The 21,450-nt window shown below is 45.5% G+C and overlaps 1 protein-coding gene across 2 annotated transcripts in view; it reads left to right on the top strand.

The window, feature by feature from the left end:
- CFDP1 (craniofacial development protein 1) overlaps nucleotides 1-6,901 on the top strand; it is a 51,219-nt gene extending 44,318 nt beyond the window's left edge. For both annotated transcript variants that reach the window (XM_044270319.1, XM_044270320.1), the window contains exon 7: nucleotides 6,659-6,901. In XM_044270319.1, the coding sequence (XP_044126254.1) occupies nucleotides 6,659-6,749 (91 nt within the window). In that variant the 3' untranslated portion in view covers nucleotides 6,750-6,901. The remainder of the gene's footprint in view (nucleotides 1-6,658) is intronic.
- The last annotated feature ends 14,549 nt before the right edge of the window (nucleotides 6,902-21,450 follow it).

Below are 21,450 nucleotides of genomic sequence, written 5' to 3' on the forward strand. Positions count from 1 at the left end.
AAACTCTTGAGCATCCACAGTCGCAAGAAGATGACGGTGGGGAACGGCCATTAGTGTTTCACGAGGTGGATGATAATGATGAGACACAGTTTCCAATAAGTCAACAGCAAATTTAGTGTCTCAAGAGGTTCATGATGATGATAACAGTTGTCAATAACTGAGGTTGTTGTTAGGTCAACAAGTCAGGAGGATGACAAGAGCGAGGAAGTGGAAGAGGAGGTGGTGGACGACGATGAAGTCACTGACCCAACCTGGGAAGGTGAAAAGCTGAGCGAGGACAGCAGTACAGAGGGGGAGGGATCCGCAGCACCGCAACAGGCTGGAAGAGGCAGTGGCGTGGCAAAAGGTAGAGGGCGGGCAACACCAAACAGGCCCGCAACTGTTCCCCGTAGCACCCCCTTGCGGCAATCTCACTTGCCAAAGGGGTAGGTGTTCCGCAGTCTGGTGCTTTTTTGAGGAAAGTGCTGACGATAAAAGAATTGACATTTGCAACCTGTGCAGTACCAAAATGAGCAGGAGCGTGAACACTAGCAACCTCACCACCACCAGCATGATCCGCCACATCGCATTAAACCACCCTAATAGGTGGGCCGAAAGCCTGGGTCCACAACCAGTGTCTGCAGGTCACACCACTGCCGCCTCTTCCCCTGTGTTACGTGCTGGCCAATCCCCTGTCCAAGACGCAGGCCTAGATGCCTCCCGCCATGCACCTGGCTAGCACATCCACTTCTGTGTCCCAGCGCAGTGTACAGATGTCTATACCTCAGACCTTTAAACGAAAGTGCAAATACCCAGCCACCCACCCACAGACCATAGCACTAAATGCTCACCTTTCCAAATTGCTGGCCCTGGAAATGTTGCCATTTAGGCTTGTGGACACTGAGGCTTTTCGCAGCCTGATGGCGGCGGATGTCCCGTGGTACTGTCCCCAGCCGCCAATATTTTTCACAGTGTGCAGTCCCAGCCTTACACAAGCATGTGTCCTGTAACATCACACGTGCCCTGACCAACGCAGTTATTGAGAAGGACCACTTAACGACTGACACATGGACAAGTGCTTTTGGCCATGGACCCTCCATTTCCCTGACGGCACTCTGGTTGAACGTTGTGGAGGCTGGGAGCGAGTCGTACCCTGGGATGGCACAGGTGCTACCGACGCCAAGGATTGCGGGCCCTACTTCCATCAGGGTTTCCGCCACCACCTACGTTAGTGGATGCAAACCCCCCCCTTCTCCTCCTCCATCTCCTCCTCCACTTCCACCTCTGAATTATCTTGCAGCACCATTCAGCCATCAGTCAGTAGCTGGAAGCAGTGGAGCACTGCAGTGGGGAAGCGGCAACAGGCCGAGCTTAGACTGATCTGCTTAGGTGACAAACAGCACACCGCCACAGAGCTGTGGCAGGGGATAAGAGACCAGACTGAGCGGTGGCTCTCTCCACTTAACCTAGAACCAGGCATGGTTGTCTGATAATGGCCGTAACTTGGTTGCGGCTTTGGAGCTCGGCAAGCTCGCAAACGTCTTAAACTTAGTGGTTCAGCGGTTTCTCAAAACCTACTCCAATTTACTTGAGCTACTGGTGAAGGTGCGCTGCGTGTGTGCCCATTTCCACAAGTCATCTACAGCTTCCGCCGGTCTGTCAACTCTGCAGCAGCGCTTACAATTGCCAGCTCACCGACTCCACATGTTGGCCAGGCTTTGTGAGCAGTAGTGGGATAGCAGCTGCAACATGGTCGTCGCCTTTCCAGTTAGCTTCTGCTATTCACAAGCGAGGAGTGGGCATGGATGTCTGACCTCTGTGAGGTTTTACGCAACTTTGAGGAATCAACACAGATGGTGAGCGGCAATGCCGCTATTATCGGCATAACCATCCCACTTCTTTTTCTATTCAAACGCTCGCTGCTCACAATTAAGGCTGACGCTTTGCATGTGAAAGAGGTGGAAATGGGGGAAGACATTACATAGGGTGATAGCCAGACCACCCTCCGTTTGTCTTCTTAGCGCAAATTGGATGATGAGGACGAGGAGCAGGAGACTAATGCCTCTGCTACAGAGGGTAGTACCCATGGAAGTTTTATTCCATCTGTTCAGCATGGATGGGTAGAATAGGAGGAAGAGGACGAGTAGATTGAGAGTCATCCTCCTGATGAGGACAGCGAAGTATTGTCTTTTTGGACTCTGGCACACATGGCTGACTTTGTTATGCTGCCTTTCCTGTGACCCTCGTGTTGTACGCATTTTGGCCAACACCAATTACTGGTTGTTCACTCTTCTCGACCACTGCTACAAAGAGAACTTCTCATCTCTCATTCCTGTGGTGGAGAGGACGAGCAAAATTGTGCAATACCAGAAGGTCCTTGTAGAAAACTTGCTCCAAAAATTTCCAGCTGACAACACTGGCTGCAGATTACGTAGTTCCTTGGCCAACCGAGGAGGGGAGACGAGGGGAACACACAGCAGTTCCAACAGAGGCAGGGCAACACTTTCCAAGGCCTGGAGCAGACCATATCGGTGTCCTCAGTGATCCCTCTGTGCCTTACAACTACTGGGTGTCCAAGCTGGACACGTGGCACGAACTGGCGCTCTACGCCTTAGAGGTGCTGGCCTGCCCTGCCGCCAGCGTTTTGTCAGAGCGAGTATTTAGTGCTGCTGGTGGCATTATATCAGATAAGCGCATCTGCATGTCAACTGAAAATGCTGACAGGTTGACTCTTATAAAAAATGAACAAGGCCTGGATTTCCCCTGACTTCTCTACTCTACCAGAGGAAAGCGGCTGAACATAAAGGCACTTTACATGTGGCTTTTATGGTGTATTGAATACACTGTATTCCCTTCCACCACTAAAAAGAGTATATGGTTCAATCTCCCTTTTCTCGTCCTCCTCATCCTCCTCCATCATATCAACATGCTTATTAGGCTGCCCTCGCTCCTAATGTTTGAGAGGGTCAGATCAGCAGCAGACCCGAACCCATAATGTTTTAGCTGGTCAGATCAGCAGGCCCTTGCTTCAATAGTTTTTGAGGGTCACCAGCAGGCCATCAATCATAATTTTTCAAGGGTGTGTATGATGCCCTCCGTTATGTGTAATAAGGGTGTATTGGAGTGCCTCTTCCTTGTAATTTTTGGCAGCCCTTTCACTAAGTGCATAGGCTTTATAAGTGTAGGAGTCCCACTACATGAACAATTTTGGCAGCACTTGCACTTTATACACAAGTAAATATACAGGAAAGAATGTTTCCTAACAATTTTTCCTCTAAAATAGATTTTATCTTCGGTTTTGTGCGTATTATTGTCAGTCTGTAAAAGTGGTGTACTACTCGGACAGCATCGTTTTTCCTGTGAACCAGATGCCCTCACCTCTTCAGAGCAGGGGTTTCCTGGTTTAATGCTCGGGTTCTCCCATTGACTTCCATTGTGCTCGGTAGAGCACCTAAGCATCCCGAGGTGTTGTACTCGAGCACCCGAGCACTTTGGTGCTCGACCAACACTATTAAACATGTTTTTAAATAATTTTTGTTGCAATATTTAAGCATAAATCATAAATTCCTGCAGTTTTGCAATTGCCACTATGCCTAATAGAGTCTGTACAGATCACTTTACCGCAGTTACCTGTTTATCGGTCATTCTAACCCTGCCTGTAATGATATCACTTCTGTGTATAGATAAGGCAGGATCCACCATTCACCATAGGTGATATCATAGCTCCTTTCTGTCCTCTGCACAGGTCACAGATCATTCCTAAAAACTCTCCCATAGAAGTCAATGAGGTCCCCTCCTGACCATTGTGTCTATGGACCATGGGGCTGCCGTAAAGCAATTTTTTTAATGCTTTGTAAATGCTGTTAAGAACAGATCAGACAAGATGGCCGCCCCCATAATTATATTCAGGATATAGAATTAAAATTAAAAATAAATAAAAAAGAATTAGAAAAAAGGATATGCTAGGGGTGGGCGATATGGCCTAAAATCTATATTGCGATATAATTTTAAGCATGTGCGATATGCGATATATTGTTTTCTATATTGGGGGGGGGGGTGTTTAAATATTTTTTTTTTAACTTTTTATTTATTAACTATTGGCCTCATTAAGGGCTGGAACCCTTGTCATATTCACCCTAATAGAGCTCTATTAGGGTGAATAGGACTTTACACTCTCCCTGCTGCCCTGTGCATAGTACACACAACAGCAGGGAGCTGACCATGGCGCCAGCCTCTCATGTGCTCCCCCAGCCTCTTATCTGCCCCCCCCCAGCCTCTGATCTGCCCCCCCCAGCCTCTGATCTGCCCCCCCCCCAGCCTCTGATCTGCCCCCCCCCAGCCTCTGATCTGCCCCCCCCAGCCTCTGATCTGCCCCCCCCAGCCTCTGATCTGCCCCCCCCAGCCTCTGATCTGCCCCCCCCAGCCTCTGATCTGCCCCCCCCCCAGCCTCTGATCTGCCCCCCCCAGCCTCTGATCTGCCCCCCCCAGCCTCTGATCTGCCCCCCCCCAGCCTCTGATCTGCCCCCCCCAGCCTCTGATCTGCCCCCCCCAGCCTCTGATCTGCCCCCCCCAGCCTCTGATCTGCCCCCCCCAGCCTCTGATCTGCCCCCCCCAGCCTCTGATCTGCCCCCCCCCAGCCTCTGATCTGCCCCCCCCCAGCCTCTGATCTGCCCCCCCCAGCCTCTGATCTGCCCCCCCCCCAGCCTCTGATCTGCCCCCCCAGCCTCTGATCTGCCCCCCCAGCCTCTGATCTGCCCCCCCAGCCTCTGATCTGCCCCCCCAGCCTCTGATCTGCCCCCCCAGCCTCTGATCTGCCCCCCCAGCCTCTGATCTGCCCCCCCAGCCTCTGATCTGCCCCCCCAGCCTCTGATCTGCCCCCCCAGCCTCTGATCTGCCCCAGCCTCTGATCTTCTCCCCCAGCCTCTGATATGTCCCCCTTCCCCAGCCTCTGATATGTCCCCTTCCCCAGCCTCTGATATGTCCCCCTTCCCCAGCCTCTGATATGTCCCCCTTCCCCAGCCTCTGATATGTCCCCCTTCCCCAGCCTCTGATATGTCCCCCTTCCCCAGCCTCTGATATGTCCCCCTTCCCCAGCCTGATATGTCCCCCTTCCCCAGCCTCTGATATGTCACCCTTCCCCAGCCTCTGATATGTCCCCCTTCCCCAGCCTCTGATCTTCTCCCCCTGCCTCTGATATGTCCCCTCTGGTAACGCAACGCAACGTATTAATCATTGGTGGCAGTGGCCACAGGGTCCCCCTCCTCCCCCCATCATTGGTGGCAGTTTGCCGTTCCGATCGGAGCCCCAGCAGTGTAATGCTGGGGCTCCGATCGGTTACCATGGCAGCCAGGAGTCACGCTACTGAAGTCCTGGCTGCCATGGTATGTTAGTGAGCAGAGAGCAGCGCATTATACTCACGTGCCCTGTGGCCGCCGGTCGCTCCTTCTCATAGGTCTGTGCGGCGCATTGCTGATGCTGTAAGCATTAGCAATCCGCCGCACAGACAGAAGAAGCAGCGACCGGTGGCCACAGCGCACGTGAGTATAATGCGCTGCTCTCTGCTCACTAACATACCATGGCAGCCAGGACTTCAGCAGCGTGACTCCTGGCTGCCATGGTAACCGATCGGAGCCCCAGCATTACACTGCTGGGGCTCCGATCGGAACGGCAAACTGCCACCAATGAGGGGGGGGAGGAGGGGGACCCTGTGGGATATGGCCGGCACATTCATTGGTAGCGCAGTGGCCACAGTCCCTCCCCTCCTCCTCCTACTCTGTCCTCATTGGTTTTCAGCGGCAGCCGCGCACAGTGGGGAGGGAGGGACTCCCTCCTCCTCCTCCTCCCTCCGCTGTGCCGGCTCAGGAGAAAATGATCATATCGCGGTCCGGCGATATGGCGAAAATCCATATCGTGGCCCAAATTCATATCGCATATCGCCTATATCGCCTATACCGCCCACCCCTAGGATATGCGTTACTATCTGGTTTTAGCTTGCAGATAAAATTTTTGGTGACACATTTCCTTTAAAATAGACAGCACCCAGACCAAGCACTGACCGTTTCTATTGTTTGGGAATGTTGACATGTCCAATTTTCCACACGCACCGTCATTCCATGAAACTTATACATCTGCCTAGCATGTCAGGAATTTTATACGTGCTTATCCTCGTCTATCAGCCAAAATGTAGATCACCCTCAGAAGGAGTCATTGCAGGACTCTGGACACCCCAAGTTCTAGGATCATTGGGACTCTCGTTGGTCTATTTAGTCTTTATGTTAAAGTCTTAGGGAACTTGTCATGATGAAACCGGTGTCTGATCTGCAAGCAACTTGTTGTAGAGCAGAAATAGCTGAGCAGGTGGACCTTTAGATACTTTGAGAAATGATTCCATATAACTTGTCATTTTTATTATATTATTTTCGTGCTCTTTCTTGGCTTAGGAGTCCAGTGGGCGGTCCTATCAGTGATTGACAGCCTTCTCTGTATTAGTGTGCAGAGAGACAACGAACTCACCGATAGGACCACCCTCTGGACTCCTAAGCCATTGAATGAAATATTGTGCAGAATCTTGCATCAATCTGTCCAGCTTTCCCTGCCCTGTAACATGCAAGCTGTCAATGTGACAGGTCCCATTTATATGATTTCATTTAATGTCTTTCCTGTTATATTTTATTTCTAGCTACATTGATAGGAAAGCCTTCTTGGAGCGAGTAGATTATCGTCAATTCGAACTTGAGAGAGAAATCAGACTAAAAAATATGAAGCCGTAACAGTTATCATCTGACTGTGAAAGAAGTTCCATGGATGCGGTCGGGTTGTCAGAGTGCCGTCACAGAAGAAAACAGACATCACTTTGTCAAGTAGAGTCTGAAAGACTGTATATTTGAACTGTAATATGAAAATTAAAATTCTTTTAAATGTTTTTTACTTTTTGTTTTTTATTGTTTTTTTTGGCATGGAGTGGTTTAGATGAGTGTGAAATAATAAATCTTTGTAAATGTATAGTTTTCGTTACTATGCTGTCCATGATGGTGCTCCAGAATTTTGTATGTTTGTAGAGGGTCCCCACTGGTCCACATTTATTAATAATGACATATTTTGCACCAATAATACTGGAGAAAGTAGTTGTCGAAAATTGTGACAAAAATAAGGTGTGCCCCTCAATAAATCTGGTGCGTCTAAAATTGTCTGCTTGAAATTTTATTTTATTTTTTTGTCTTGTTTACATTCGTACCACTCATTTGTGCCCTTTTTTTTAGTCCTTGCCTTGGATAAATCAGTACCTTTTTTTTATAACTCGATCATGCCCAACAGGCAAGTGGTGCAAATAAGGCACAAGTTTAGCTGCAGCTTTTTAACAGGGTATTCCTGGGCGGTAAATTGGCCTACCACTAGGATATGCCACCAATGTCAGAGAAGTGCAGGTCCCACCTCTGGGACCTCCTGTCTATCCACTCCTATCTCCAGAACAGGGCCTCTAGTTTAGGGTGAGCTGCCGCACAAGCATGGCCATCCTCCGTCCACCGCCACAGGACTTCTGAACATACCGAGCCAGCGGTCAGCTATTTTTGGAAATCTCATACCACTGAACAGAGGGTGGCCACGCCTGTGAAAAAGTTCTCTTTACTTTGGGGGGCCCTGTTCTGGAGATAGGAGCGGGTCCCAGAGGTTGTAACCTGCACTTATCTGACATGTGTGGCATATCCCAGTGCAACCTTTGTTATTTCTGCCAAAATTAGGCATAAATGGGCCAGAAGGTTTTTATAGTCTTATGTAACCAAAGACTAACCTATTTTATATTCAGAAATAACACTAATTTTATTAGTTAAATGAGGGACTTAACCGTAAACGGTGCATAACAACTATAGGTTTTTGCAATTCTGAACTGGACGTCCAGTTCACCATGTAAATATGGTGAAAGTCTGACGCAATTAAAGGGATTGTCCCATCAGGTTAGCAGTGGGGTCTCTACCTATTGCTGACTTGCTTCAGGCAGCTCAGGACTATAACACTTGCTGTAACTCAGGACTGGTCAGTACATTGATAAGTCTTATAATTGCCCTGCAGTCAGCATACCAGAACGGGTAAATCGCATTTAGTCAATATTCCTTACAATTGGCTCATGCTTTATTACTAAAGGTATTAAAAGTTGTGTATTCAAATTAGTTTAATAGCACAAATTTAAAGGGGTTATTCTGGAAAAGATGATAAAGACCTAGCCTCAGGATAGGATCGATAAGCCGTTTCGGGGAGCGGGCTCCCGACAGCTTTCCAAGCACAGCACTATACGTTGTATAGCGTAGCTTGGTATTGCAGCTCAGTCCCATTTACTTGGATGGAGCTGAGCTGCAACTGGACCACGTGACCGATGTACGGTTAGGTCATTGGCCTAGGAAAAGTCTGCGCCGCTCAAGGAGCGCACAGCCTCTTCTAGCAGGTGATCGGCGGGGGTCCTGGGTGTCGGACGCTGCATATATGATATTGATGACCTGTCCTGAGTATAGAACATCAATATCTTTTCCCGGATAACCCCTTTAATACAGGTCTCAGCACAGGATCTGGAGTTGTTTTTTCTCACTTTTCTAATTGTGACGATGATTAACACTGTGTGACTACGAAGCCCAGCCTACACTCATAAAAAAATCTCCCCCCACGGAGTTCCAAGTTCCATGCTTTCCTTTACATAGTGTGCGAAAATAAAAATGGGGAGAATGGAGCGCCACATGTGCAGTATCAGTAGTTTTGTGTCCGGTTAAAAGGTAAGGATGTGCTTACCGGATGTAGATCTCTCGGCTGGTTATTTGCTACCCCGACCAGCGGGCGGTTGTCCTAAGCTGCAGCCATGGTCTTCTGCGTTCGCTCAAGGGCAGTCAGCAGGTAGAGCAGAAACGTTAAAAAATGGTCAGGCAGCACCTCCTAAGATCCTGCACCATTTTTTAAAGTTTCTTCTTCCTTTCCATAGTGAATGACAAAGCTTTGGCTGCCCGCAGTCATCACCAGGGGCAGCACAGTGCTTTGCCACACATCACTTGTGCATTGCGTGAAAATTGCAGCATGTTCTATATTCTGCGTTTTTCACGCAACGCTGGCCCCATAGAAGTGAATGGGGCTGTGTGGAAAAAAGGCATCACACCCGCAAGCAAGTGCGGATGCGACGTGTTTTTCACTGATAGTTGCCAAGTGATGTTTTTTCTAAACATTCAGTTTTCTATCACGCATGTGAAAAACCCATCACCCGCGCAATAAAAACTAAATGCAAACAAAACTGACTGAACTTGCTTACGAAATGATGTGAGTTTTCCTGAACTCATCCGGACCTAATTTGTATCGTTTGTGTGCAAGAGGCCTTAGAGCTGCGAGTTGTGTGCAGCCCAAGGTTAAGGAGAGGAAGATATTATTGACTTCCCAATTTTCTGCTCTGATCTGTCTTTGTACAACAATAAGGCCTTATGCTCACAAACGGATTTTCGTTCTGTGTCCGTTCCGTGTTTTTCGGACCTTATACAGAACCATTCATTTCAACGTGTGCATTCCATTTTCGTATGTCCGTATTTCCATTCCACAAAAAAAACATGTCCTATTATTGTCCGCATTACGGACAAGGATAGTACTGTTCTATTAGGGGCAAGCTATTCCGCTATGCAAAAAACGGAATACACATGGGTGTCATCCGTATTTTTTGCGGTCGTGTGCATGAGGCCTAAGTCAGAACAGATTATTTGGAGATGCAGTGAAAAGCTGCCAAGATGCAAGCAGCAGGTCAGACTATCCTCACCCTGATTTCATTGCGGATGTTGAGAGGGGGCATTCGTATTTGACTAGCGCCTCTCATTACATCATAATATCTACAGAGCTTTAGTTGGTGCTTTTCAGTCATTTTAATGAATGTATTAGGAAAATAGTAATTCCCTAATATAATGACCTTGCTCCCTTTAGCCATGACTAATTCCGGAAAATGTTAACCAATGCTTTGTAAAGAAATTTTTTATAAACGTATTAAAGGGGTTGACCACTCTGCATGTATTTTCAATTACTGTGTGGGAGGCAGGAAAAAAGTACTTTTCCTAATATATGTCTGTAAGTAGATCTGCCAGTTTTTTTTTTCTACAATCTGATGACACGCCCCCTGAGCCCCGCTCTGACGTGCAGCCAGTTCGTCCATGGCTGCACGCAACATGGAGAAGCTCCGTCCATGCCTGCAGAGTAAATGCGCATGCGCTGCTTTTCCTCATCCTCGCAGCGCATGCCCAGTCTGTCACTGGCGCCCCAGCCTCATGTAACCCTAACACACCCCCCCTAAATCCGGCACTTCTACTGTGTCCAGGGTCGGTGCCTGGAGCTGACACATTACCGGTAGGGATGTCCCGATACCGATACTGGACATTTGCAGAGTACTTGTACTCGTGCAAATGTCCCCGATACCTGCTGGGCGCTCTCAGCAGTTCGGCGTGGGGTAAGGAATTCTGTTACTCGCATTCCCGGCACCCGACCTCTGAGAGGACGCTGTGATCCGCGCAATTAACCCCTGTCCTATCAGAGGTCGGGTGCCGGTACTGTTCTTCAGTCTCTGTATTGGTGGCAGTGGGCAGTGCGCTCCCCCCCCTCTCCCTCCCCAGTATTAATCATTGGTGGCAGTGGCCACAAGGCCCCCTTCCCCCCCCCCCCCCATCATTGGTGGCAGTGGTCAGTTCTGATCGGAGTCCCAGCAGTGTAATGCTGGGGCTCCGATCGGTTGCCATGGCAGCCAGGACGCTACTGAAGTCCTGGCTGCCATGGTATGTTAGTGAGCAGCATCATACTCACGTGCACTGTGGCCGCCGGGCACTCCTTCTCATAGGTTTGTGCGGCGCATTGCTAATGCTATAAGCATTAGCAATGCGCCGCACAGACAGAATTTTTTTACTTTAAAAAGTAATAAAAGATAATAAAAGCTATTTGGTATTGCCATAGTTAGATGGGCCTGCAGAATAACAGAACAGCAGGACCATCCTGCCGGATCTCTAGCGCTAGCCTAATGCCTCCCATATCATTTTAATTGCAGTGATTGGTGAGAAAAAATTGAAAATGTCCTTTCCAGAATTGTCCTGGTTACAAATAACATGATGGTTTGCAGAGAATTTGAAAATCCTTTCGGTTGACCTGTTTGCAGAGTACAGGCTGCTCAGTGTGGCAGCCTGTATTCAGTCAGTACAGTTCTAGGGACTCCTCATAGTGGAGGGTGAGTTGTATTAATATTTATTACGATTACACTGATTATTGCTGGAGAATTTACTCTTGTGTGTCTGTAGACATCCTAGTTATGTCAGTCGTGGCGTTCTTGAGATCCTCCTGCCATCTGATGCTCTGTGTAATGGTGCAGAATGGCGCGTACTAGTTGTGACATATGCGAGGTCCATACAAACGCGTCTTGCAGGATCCGTGTACGCATCCTGTACATTTCCCGCTTCACAGAACTTGTCACCTCGGTGTAAAATCAATCTGTGGGTATATTACATTGGGACTTGCTGTGAAAGCCGTTCCTCTTACATAACGCACACAAGCTTTGAAGAATGCAGAGCTTTTACATGACTTGGCACAGACAGTGGTCCACAGACAGGTCCTTCAGTCTCTGAGCACCCCGCTATCTCCTGCCATGCTCGACTGTTCTGCTTGACAGCATCCTATGCAGCTGGTCCTAACAGCTGGCGCTGCACCCGCAGTAGGCACATTGACTGTGTTTATTGAGATTAGATACAGAAGCTAATGGTGGTTATGATGTATGTGAAGGAAACTATCGCATTTGACAGTGTTCATCAATATTAGGAATTCTAGAAATAAATGATCACCCAACATGATTTATATCGCACCCGTGTGTTCTATAGCACAGTACAGAGATTGTATCTAGTCATATCTGTCCCTTATGGGGGGCTTATCTCACTAGGTTGGGCATGCTAGCACATTGCATGTCGCTGCCACCTTATAACTACACAGGTGGTTGATCAACCATCTTTGCGGTCCACAAATCACATACGGTCGTGTGAATGTAGCCTTAATTTGTATTTCACAAGGTTATTCCCATCTCATAAAGTGATGGCGTATGACTAGGATATGCCATCACTTCTTGATCAGTGGGGTCTGACTGCTGGGATCCAAAACTGAGCTGGAGAATGAAGCGCTGTGCTGCAGCCCATATTCAGTTTTTAACGTGATTAATGTGAAGCGAAAAAAAATAAGGAAGGGAGAAGAATTCTAGTAGAAAATGTCATGTTGATAGATTATCACAAGTGCAGAAAGAAATACTTCTGTAGATATGTCTCTTAACTTGGCCTTGTTACCGTCCTATTTTTTTTTAACGCCCCACAGAAACAGTCGATTAAAATATATATTTTTTTTAAATCCTTATACTTAAATGGTTATCCCATGATTAATGTAAAAAATGAAAATCAGACATCATATAGTACATGACAATCTCTTTCTTATGGCTGTATTACACCAACAGATTTTCTGACCTATCATTGGTCAGATGGCCGTTTACACACACAGATCTTTTCTTATACACACACCAACTATTGGTCTCATTGGATAGAAATTGGTTAGATAATCTATTGGTGTAATACAGGCCTAACAAAGATAAAACCGGGCCTGTACCTCACATGGATCCAGAGATCTCCCCATTCACTGCTCTGCTATATATGATATCAAACTGACAGCTCAAGAGGAGTCTCTTTTCTGCTGCAGCTCAGGGGGGCGTGTCCGTTCTGCTGGAGCTCTCTCCCTATCACAGCTCAGGAGGCGTGTCCATTCTGCTGGAGCTCTCTCCCTATCACAGCTCAGGAGGAGTGTCCATTCTGCTGGAGCTCTCTCCCTATCACAGCTCAGGAGGAGTGTCCATTCTGCTGGAGCTCTCTCCCTATCACAGCTCAGGAGGAGTGTCCATTCTGCTGGAGCTCTCTCCCTATCACAGCTCAGGAGGCAGTTGAAGGATGAAACTGAACATGTGCGGCCATCTCAGCGTGCAGGGCAAAGAAATAAGAAAAGAACAAACAGCAGGTGGCGCTGTACAGATACATTTAATTTAATTATTTAGTGGCTGTTCAACAATTTTAATTACATGCAATTACAAAAGTATTCAGATCTAGGTGCTGGTTTGAAAACTATAGAATATTTTTGGTGGGACAACCCCTTTAACTGCTTTTGTTGGGGGGAGGGGGATGTCCTTTATATAGTCCAGGATTTACAGTATATAATGAAATCATATCATTTTAATGATAGCCACCAGGAGATCCTATTACCACTAGGGATGAGTGATTCGACCTCGGATGAAACATCCGAAGTCGATTCGCATAAAACTTTGTTCTAATACTGTACGGAGCAGGAGCTCCGTACTGTATTAGAATGTATTGGCTCCGATGAGCCGAAGTTATTGCTTTGTGAAGTCTCGGGAGACTTTGCGCGATAACTTCATAAATTAATTTATACTGTTAAAAAAAACATTTCCCGAACATTAAATCCACCTGCCTAATATTGTGTAGGTCCTCCTCCTGCTGCTAAAACAGCTCTGACCCATTAAGGCAGGGTCTTCCCAAGACCTCTGAAGTTGCTCTGTGGTATCTGGCACCAAGACATATGCAGCATCTCGGGATTTTCTGGGCTTGCTATGGCATGTAACAATTAACCTCCTGTAGTTGCTTTCCTTGTATACATGTTCCCCAGTCTTTTTTTCAGTTTGGACTCAACTGACCTGTTTTCACCATGTAATCCAATCCCTCCAGTTTGTTTCCATCCTGTATGTAGATCTTCCTGTTGCTGTATCCAACCAAACCCATGATGCACTTCTCCATCCTCTGCCGCAGCTACCATCCCTAACAACGCCCAGCTGGTTTATAGCTCTTCCTACACAGCAGATTTTTTAGTCTTAAATCTTCATATCTCTTAATATTCAACCTATATTCATTTAGTCAAATTGTAATTGCCCATTTTGTTTGTCCAGTGTACGATGTCCCACAGGGACACCTTCAACCATATGCAACATCATTAGCATTACAAGTAGCATACCACCAATGCTCTGCTGATGCCATATCTGCAGAGTTCAAACTTCCTCTGGCTTTTACATTAGCATAAAAACTGTGCACCAGGAGCTTCACGGCATGGGTTTCCATGGCCAAGCAGCTATATACAAGCCCTTCATCGGCAAGCATCAGATAGAGTAGTGTATAGCTCACCACCACTAGAAATGTTTTCTTTGGAGTGATCCATTCACTCATCTCTATCTGGCAGCCTGATGGACAAGTCTCGGTTTGGTGAATACCAGGAGAATGTTATCTGCCTGACTGCATTGTGCCATTTGTAAAGTTAGGTGGAGGAGGGATAATGCTATGGGGGGGTTCAGGGGTTGGTCTAGGCCCCTTACTGCCATTAAAGTGATATCATAATGCTTCAGCATACAAAGACATTTTGAACAATTGGATGAACAACCAGGGACAGTCTGGGGAAGGCCCTTTTCTGTTGCAAGGTCTATAAAGTCATGATTGGGTCAGGTTGGTGTGGAGGAACTTGACTGACCTTCACAGAGTTCTGATCTTAACCCCACTGAACACCTTTGGGATTAACTAGAACAGAGATTGTGACCCAGACCCTCTCATCCAACATTAGTGTCTGACCTCAAAAATGCTCTTCTGGAAAAATGGGCAAAATTCCCCACAGGCACACTCCAAAATGTTGTAGAAAGTCTTATCAGAAGAGTAGAGGATGTTTTAGCTGCAAAGTGGGGACCAACTCCATATTGATGTCTATGAATTTAGAAAGGAATGTCATAAAAGCTCCTGTAGGGGTCCCAGTACTTTTGCCCATATGATCTATATGTTGAACCCATCCCCTCAAGATAGATCCCTTTTGCTTTAAGCCCAGGGATGCCTCAAATTGAGAATGTCATAGCTTATTGTTTGCAGGTGATGTTTTATTATTTTCCATTGATGCCAAGACCCCTGTTAACAAAGACATGAGAATATTTGAGAAATATGGTCCTTTTGCTGGAATAAGTATTAACTTGATTAAATCCTCTATGATTCCTCAATGCAAAGATATGGTGCAAAACTTGGAGGATTGCAATCAGAGTAGATAAGATGAAATATTTGGGTCTCCAGGGAGGTGGGAGACTATATGTCTCTCCATGTTTCCCTGTTAGGCCACTGTCACACGTCCATAATGACATCCGTGACAACATGGTCAGTGGTTCATCCTTGAAGATGTCTGTGAAGGATCCATATTTGCTCTCCCTGTGTCATCTGTATTTCATGGACACTGCTAGGCTGAAAATAAATTTCCAGAGCATGTCCTACCACTGGTCCAAATCACGGACTTAATTCAGATGTCATCTTTGTTGTGTCTGTGGACCCATAATGTGCAATCTGTAATCATGGTCAAAAATAGGGCATGCTTATCTGCAATCTGTATATATACGTGATAGCTGCACCCCGTGCAGCTACCACGTATATAAACGTTCTGGCAGCTCTTTAATCCAAGCGCTGCAAAACGCTTGGATTAAAGCTTCTGCCCCTGCTCTGCTGCTGTCACGGACAGCATACAGTGCAGTAATGCCGGCAAGGGACCAATCAGAGTGGCCCCTTGCCGGCAATCGATCCGATTGGTTAGTCTGTGCAGACTAACCAATCGGATCGCGGCAGTGTTAAAATGCCGGTTTCAGGCTCTGATCTGCGCTCTGCAGATCAGAGCCTGAAAGCAGATAGTGTAACTCATGCCCCCAGATCTGTGCCCCTCCAAGCCCTTAGTGCCGATCTGTGCCCCCCCATCTGTGCTCCGCTGATCTGTGCCCATCTCCTGCACTGATGCGGTCCGCCCCCTGCATTAATTTTCAAGCCGCCCCTCCTGCCCCAGCCTCCCTCGATATTGTGGGCAGCCTCCCGACCCTCCCCCTTTCCAGCGCTGCCCCCCCGATCCCCCTGCTGTGTGCGATGGCGGCGGCTCAATTACTGAGCCGCCACCATCAGCAGAGAGTGTCAGCTCTATGCTGACACTCTCCTGTAACCCCTATAGATGCCACGGTTGCGGCATCCCTGGGGTTAACAGAGGGAGGGAGCTCCCTCTCTCCACCATCGGGGCTGCAGCGTTGTGATTGCAGCACCCGATGGTTGCCATGGCAACCGGACGCTTTGCAAAAGCGTCCGGTTGCCATGGCAAAGGCGTCCAGTGCTGCCACCTACAGGCAATCTGGAAGTACTATACTTTGGAATGCAAGAGCATTGCAAAGTATAGTACAACTATCAGCCCCACTGGATCTTCAAGATCCAAGAGGGAACTGATAAAAAAAAAAAGTGAAAATAATAAAAGTAAAAATAAATAAATAAATAAAAATGTAAATTAGAAAAAAGAAATTGCCCTTTCCTATAAAAAATAATGAAAAAATAAAATACACATATTAGGTGTCGCCGCGTCCGTAACGACCATCTCTATAAATATATCACATGATAGACCCCGTCCGATAAACACCATAAAAATAAAATAAAAAAAACAGTGCCAAAAAAGCTATTTTTGTCACCTTACATCACAAAAAGTGCAACAGCAAGCGATCAAAAAGGCGTATGACCCCCAAAATAGTACCAATCAAACCGTCACCTCGTCCCGCAATAAATTATGCCCTATTTAAGACAATCGCCCAAAAAATAAAAAAGCTATGGCTCTCAGACTATAGAGACACTAAAACATAATTTTTTGGGTTTCAAAAATGCTATTATTGTGTAAAACTTAAATAAATAAGAAAAAGTATACATATTAGGTATTTCCACGTCCGTAACGATCTTCTCTATAAAACTATCACATGACCTAACATGACCTGAACGCTGTAAAAATAAATAAATGAAAACTGTTCCAAAACAGCCAATTTTTGGGTCACCTTGCCCCATAAAGTGTAATAATGAATGATCAAAAAATCCTATGTACCCAAAAATGGTACCAATAAAAACCTCAACACTTTCTGCAAAACGAGCCCCTGCACAAGACGATCGGCACAAAAATAAAAAACATATGGCGTTCAGAAAACCAATCCAGCACAATTTACCTTCCAAAAACCGTATGGCATTCCTTTCCTTCTGCGCCCTGCCGTGTGCCCGTACAGCAGTTAACGACCATATGTGGGGTGTTTATGTAAACCGCGGAATCAGGGTAATAAATTATGAGTTTTGTTTGGCTGTTAACTCTCAATGTGTTAAAGAAAAAAAATATATAAAATGGAAAATCTACCAAAAATGTGAAATTTTGAAATTTCATCTCCATTTTCCTTTAATTCTTGTGGAACGCCTAAAGGGTTAACAAAGTTTTTAAAATCAGTTTTGAGTAACTTGAGGGGTGTAGTTTCTACAATGGGGTCATTTATGGGGGTATCCACTATTTAGGCCTCACAAAGTGACTTCAGACCTGAACTGGTCCTTAAAAAGTGGGTTTTGGAAATTGTCTTAAAAATTGTAAGAATTGCTTCTAAACTTCTAAGCCTTCTAACGTCCTAAAAAAAATTAAAATGACATTTCCAAAATGATGCCAACATAAAGTAGACATATGGGGAATGTTAAGTAATAAATATTTTATTAGGTATGACTTTCTGTTTTAGAAGCAGAGAAATTGAAATTTGGAAAATTTAGAATTTTTCCAAATTTTTGGTAAATTTGGGATTTTTTCCTAAATAAAGGTGAAATATATTGACTCAAATATATGACTGTCATGAAGTACAATGTGTCACGAGAAAACAATCTCAGAATGGCATGGATAAATAAAAGTGTTCCAAAGCTATTACCACATAAAGTGACACATGTCAGATTTGAACATTTTGACCTGGACATTGGGGCATCAATGACCCTTGGTCATGAAAGGGTTAATATCAAAGCTGAATATTTTTGGAAGTAGTTTTTAGTTTGTTTTTAGTTTTAGCTATTTTAAGGGGATATCTTGTGTGTGCAGGTGACTATTACTGTGCATAATTATTAGGCAACTTAACAAAAAACAAATATATACCCATTTCAATTATTTATTTATACCAGTGAAACCAATATAACATCTCAACATTCACAAATATACATTTCTGACATTCAAAAACAAAACAAAAACAAATCAGTGACCAATATAGCCACCTTTCTTTGCAAGGACACTCAAAAGCCTGCCATCCATGGATTCTGTCAGTGTTTTGATCTGTTCACCATCAACATTGCGTGCAGCAGCAACCACAGCCTCCCAGACACTGTTCAGAGAGGTGTACTGTTTTCCCTTGTAAATCTCACATTTGATGATGGACCACAGGTTCTCAATGGGGTTCGGATCAGGTGAACAAGGAGGCCATGTCATTAGATTTTCTTCTTTTATACCCTTTCTTGCCAGCCACGCTGTGGAGTACTTGGACGCGTGTGATGGAGCATTGTCCTGCATGAAAATCATGTTTTTCTTGAAGGATGCAGACTTCTTCCTGTACCACTGCTTGAAGAAGGTGTCTTCCAGAAACTGGCAGTAGGACTGGGAGCTGAGCTTGACTCCATCCTCAACCCGCAAAGGCCCCACAAGCTCATCTTTGATGATACCAGCCCAAACCAGTACTCCACCTCCACCTTGCTGGCGTCTGAGTCGGACTGGAGCTCTCTGCCCTTTACCAATCCAGCCACGGGCCCATCCATCTGGCCCATCAAGACTCACTCTCATTTCATCAGTCCATAAAACCTTAGAAAAATCAGTCTTGAGATATTTCTTGGCCCAGTCTTGACGTTTCAGCAAGTGTGTCTTGTTCAGTGGTGGTCGTCTTTCAGCCTTTCTTACCTTGGCCATGTCTCTGAGTATTGCACACCTTGTGCTTTTGGGCACTCCAGTGATGTTGCAGCTCTGAAATATGGCCAAACTGGTGGCAAGTGGCATCTTGGCAGCTGCACGCTTGACTTTTCTCAGTTCATGGGCAGTTATTTTGCGCCTTGGTTTTTCCACACGCTTCTTGCGACCCTGTTGACTATTTTGAATGAAACGCTTGATTGTTCGATGATCACGCTTCAGAAGCTTTGCAATTTTAAGAGTGCTGCATCCCTCTGCAAGATATCTCACTATTTTTGACTTTTCTGAGCCTGTCAAGTCCTTCTTTTGACCCATTTTGCCAAAGGAAAGGGGGTTGCCTAATAATTATGCACACCTGATATAGGGTGTTGATGTCATTAGACCACACCCCTTCTCATTACAGAGATGCACATCACCTAATATGCTTAATTGGTAGTAGGCTTTCAAGCCTATACAGCTTGGAGTAAGACAACATGCATAAAGAGGATGATGTGGTCAAAATACTCATTTGCCTAATAATTCTGCACTCCCTGTATGGTGTCACCATGGACCTACAGTTCATGGAAAACGACTGAGGTATTAGGAATTAATGGGTATCTGAATTTTACTTCTATTTGTCACAATACTTTGCTGGGTTCGGGGGAAATACAATTAAATGTTATTTGGAGAAATTATAATGTAATATTGTATATATATTTTAAGTGGTCTCAAAGGGTAAAGTGAAATCTTTCAGGGAACTTCAGCAAGAAGTGGGTTTGAAACATGAGTATTATTTGCAAATTCACTGTATGATGCACTACGTTCATGTTTGTATAATGATGAGTTTATTGAAATACCCTGTCTGGTGATGGCAAGGCTGTGCACTTCGAGTTCTAGAAAGGGCAGCTCTTTCTAAAAAAAAAACAACTTTATGGTTCTAGAAAAGGAAAAAAAATTACAACCTTGCTGGCAAATCGTGTTGGAAGACATGTCCCCTGAGTGTTAGAATGATGCGTTAGCAATGGTGGGTGATACTACCAGAAATTAATCAATCCTTTAGATTATATCCACTTCTTGTTGTTTATAGGTCCTACTATACCCCAATACAGATGTACAGTTTTTGTTGAGTAATAATTAATCAGATTGTCTAAGGTGTAAGAACCCAAATACTGATCTTGTTCATGACATGTGATAATGTTCCAAGATTCAACGGTATTGATGTTCTATTATTGAAAAAACGTAGTTGCGCTCTCCTGGGCAGACATGGGCGCTGCTCCACTTACCAGCCTGCTCCAGCGGCCTGGCCTGCTTCCTGCCCGGCAAGGCCTCTTCTAGCCTGCTAGTTCTCTACGAAGGTGTGCTGTATTCATTTGTCTGCCTGTGTATCAATCTCTGCCTGTTTACTGGAATCTGACCCTCCACTGCCTGATCTCCATATCGACCCTTTGCTGCCTACCCTGACCTCCACCCGTTTACCGCATACCACATAGTCAGCCAGCCTGACCTCACCCTGTCTCTGACTACGATTTTGCCTAACCCCCATGGTGCGTAGTACTGGTGTCTCTGGCCCCCCATAGGTCAGCTGTCAATCACATAGAGACTACTTCAGGAGTAGTAGCCTGGTTGAACCCCTTCACTAACGTCCAGATCCCTGATTAGAGGTTAAAGAGTGAATACTAGAGGACTGCCATGATAACTTCTTAGGATTAGCCCAGAGTCAAATCTGTTGGTTGACAACTTGACACAGTCAATAAAAAAGGTCAATAAAATGCCTGAGGTGGCATTTAGGATAGAGTTAAAAAAGAAAATTGTGAGAAGGTTGATGTCTGTGCATTGGAAGATGAGGTTCCTCCTTAGATTGAGGCTTGAACACAGTCCATAAATACATTCAAACGTGCTGAAAATGTACTTTGGAAAAGCAGGGTAAAGCTAAGTTACATAAAAACTCTGGGGCATGTGGTTGGATAATTACATGTGTTGGGTATTTTTCCCCTGATACACGAAAAGAGATTGGGAACTTGCCAGGGTAATAGGGGGTTCTAGACTGGTGATTTTTATTTTATTCTTGTATATCTAAATGTTTGCAATAAAAATGTAATTCAATAAAAAAAAAATACTCTAAGGGTACTTTCACACTAGCGTTTTTCTTTTCCGGTGTTGAGTTCCATCACAGGAGCTCAATATCGGAAAAAATTGATCAGTTTTACCCTAATGCATTCTGAATGGAGAGCATTCCGTTCAGGATGCATCAGTTCAGTCCCTCTTACGTTTTTTGGCTGGAGAAAATACCGCAGCATGCTGCAGTTTTCTCTCCGGCCAACAATCCTGAACACTTGCTGGAACGCCGGATCTGGCATTAATTTCCATTGAAATGTATTAGTGCCGGATTAAGTGTTTTGGCAAAACAGTTCCGATTTTCCGGTCTGCGCATGACCTTTAAAAATGCAGAAAAAATAAATACCAGATCCGTCTTTCCAGATGACACTGGAGAGACTGATCCGGTATTTCAATGCATTGCGGATACGTCTGACAAATGCCATCCGTTTGCGTTAGTATTGCCGGAATCCTCTGCCGCAAGTGTGAAAGTACCCTAAGCTTTTAGGTAAAAAGCTCTTTAAGATGATTATAGACACAGAGATCATACTCATATTTTACCCACTCTTAAATTACCCACTGGAAATGTTTCTGTGACTTAGC

The sequence above is a fragment of the Bufo gargarizans genome, chromosome 10 (genome assembly GCF_014858855.1).
Source record: "Bufo gargarizans isolate SCDJY-AF-19 chromosome 10, ASM1485885v1, whole genome shotgun sequence".
Taxonomy (NCBI): Eukaryota; Metazoa; Chordata; class Amphibia; order Anura; family Bufonidae; genus Bufo; species Bufo gargarizans.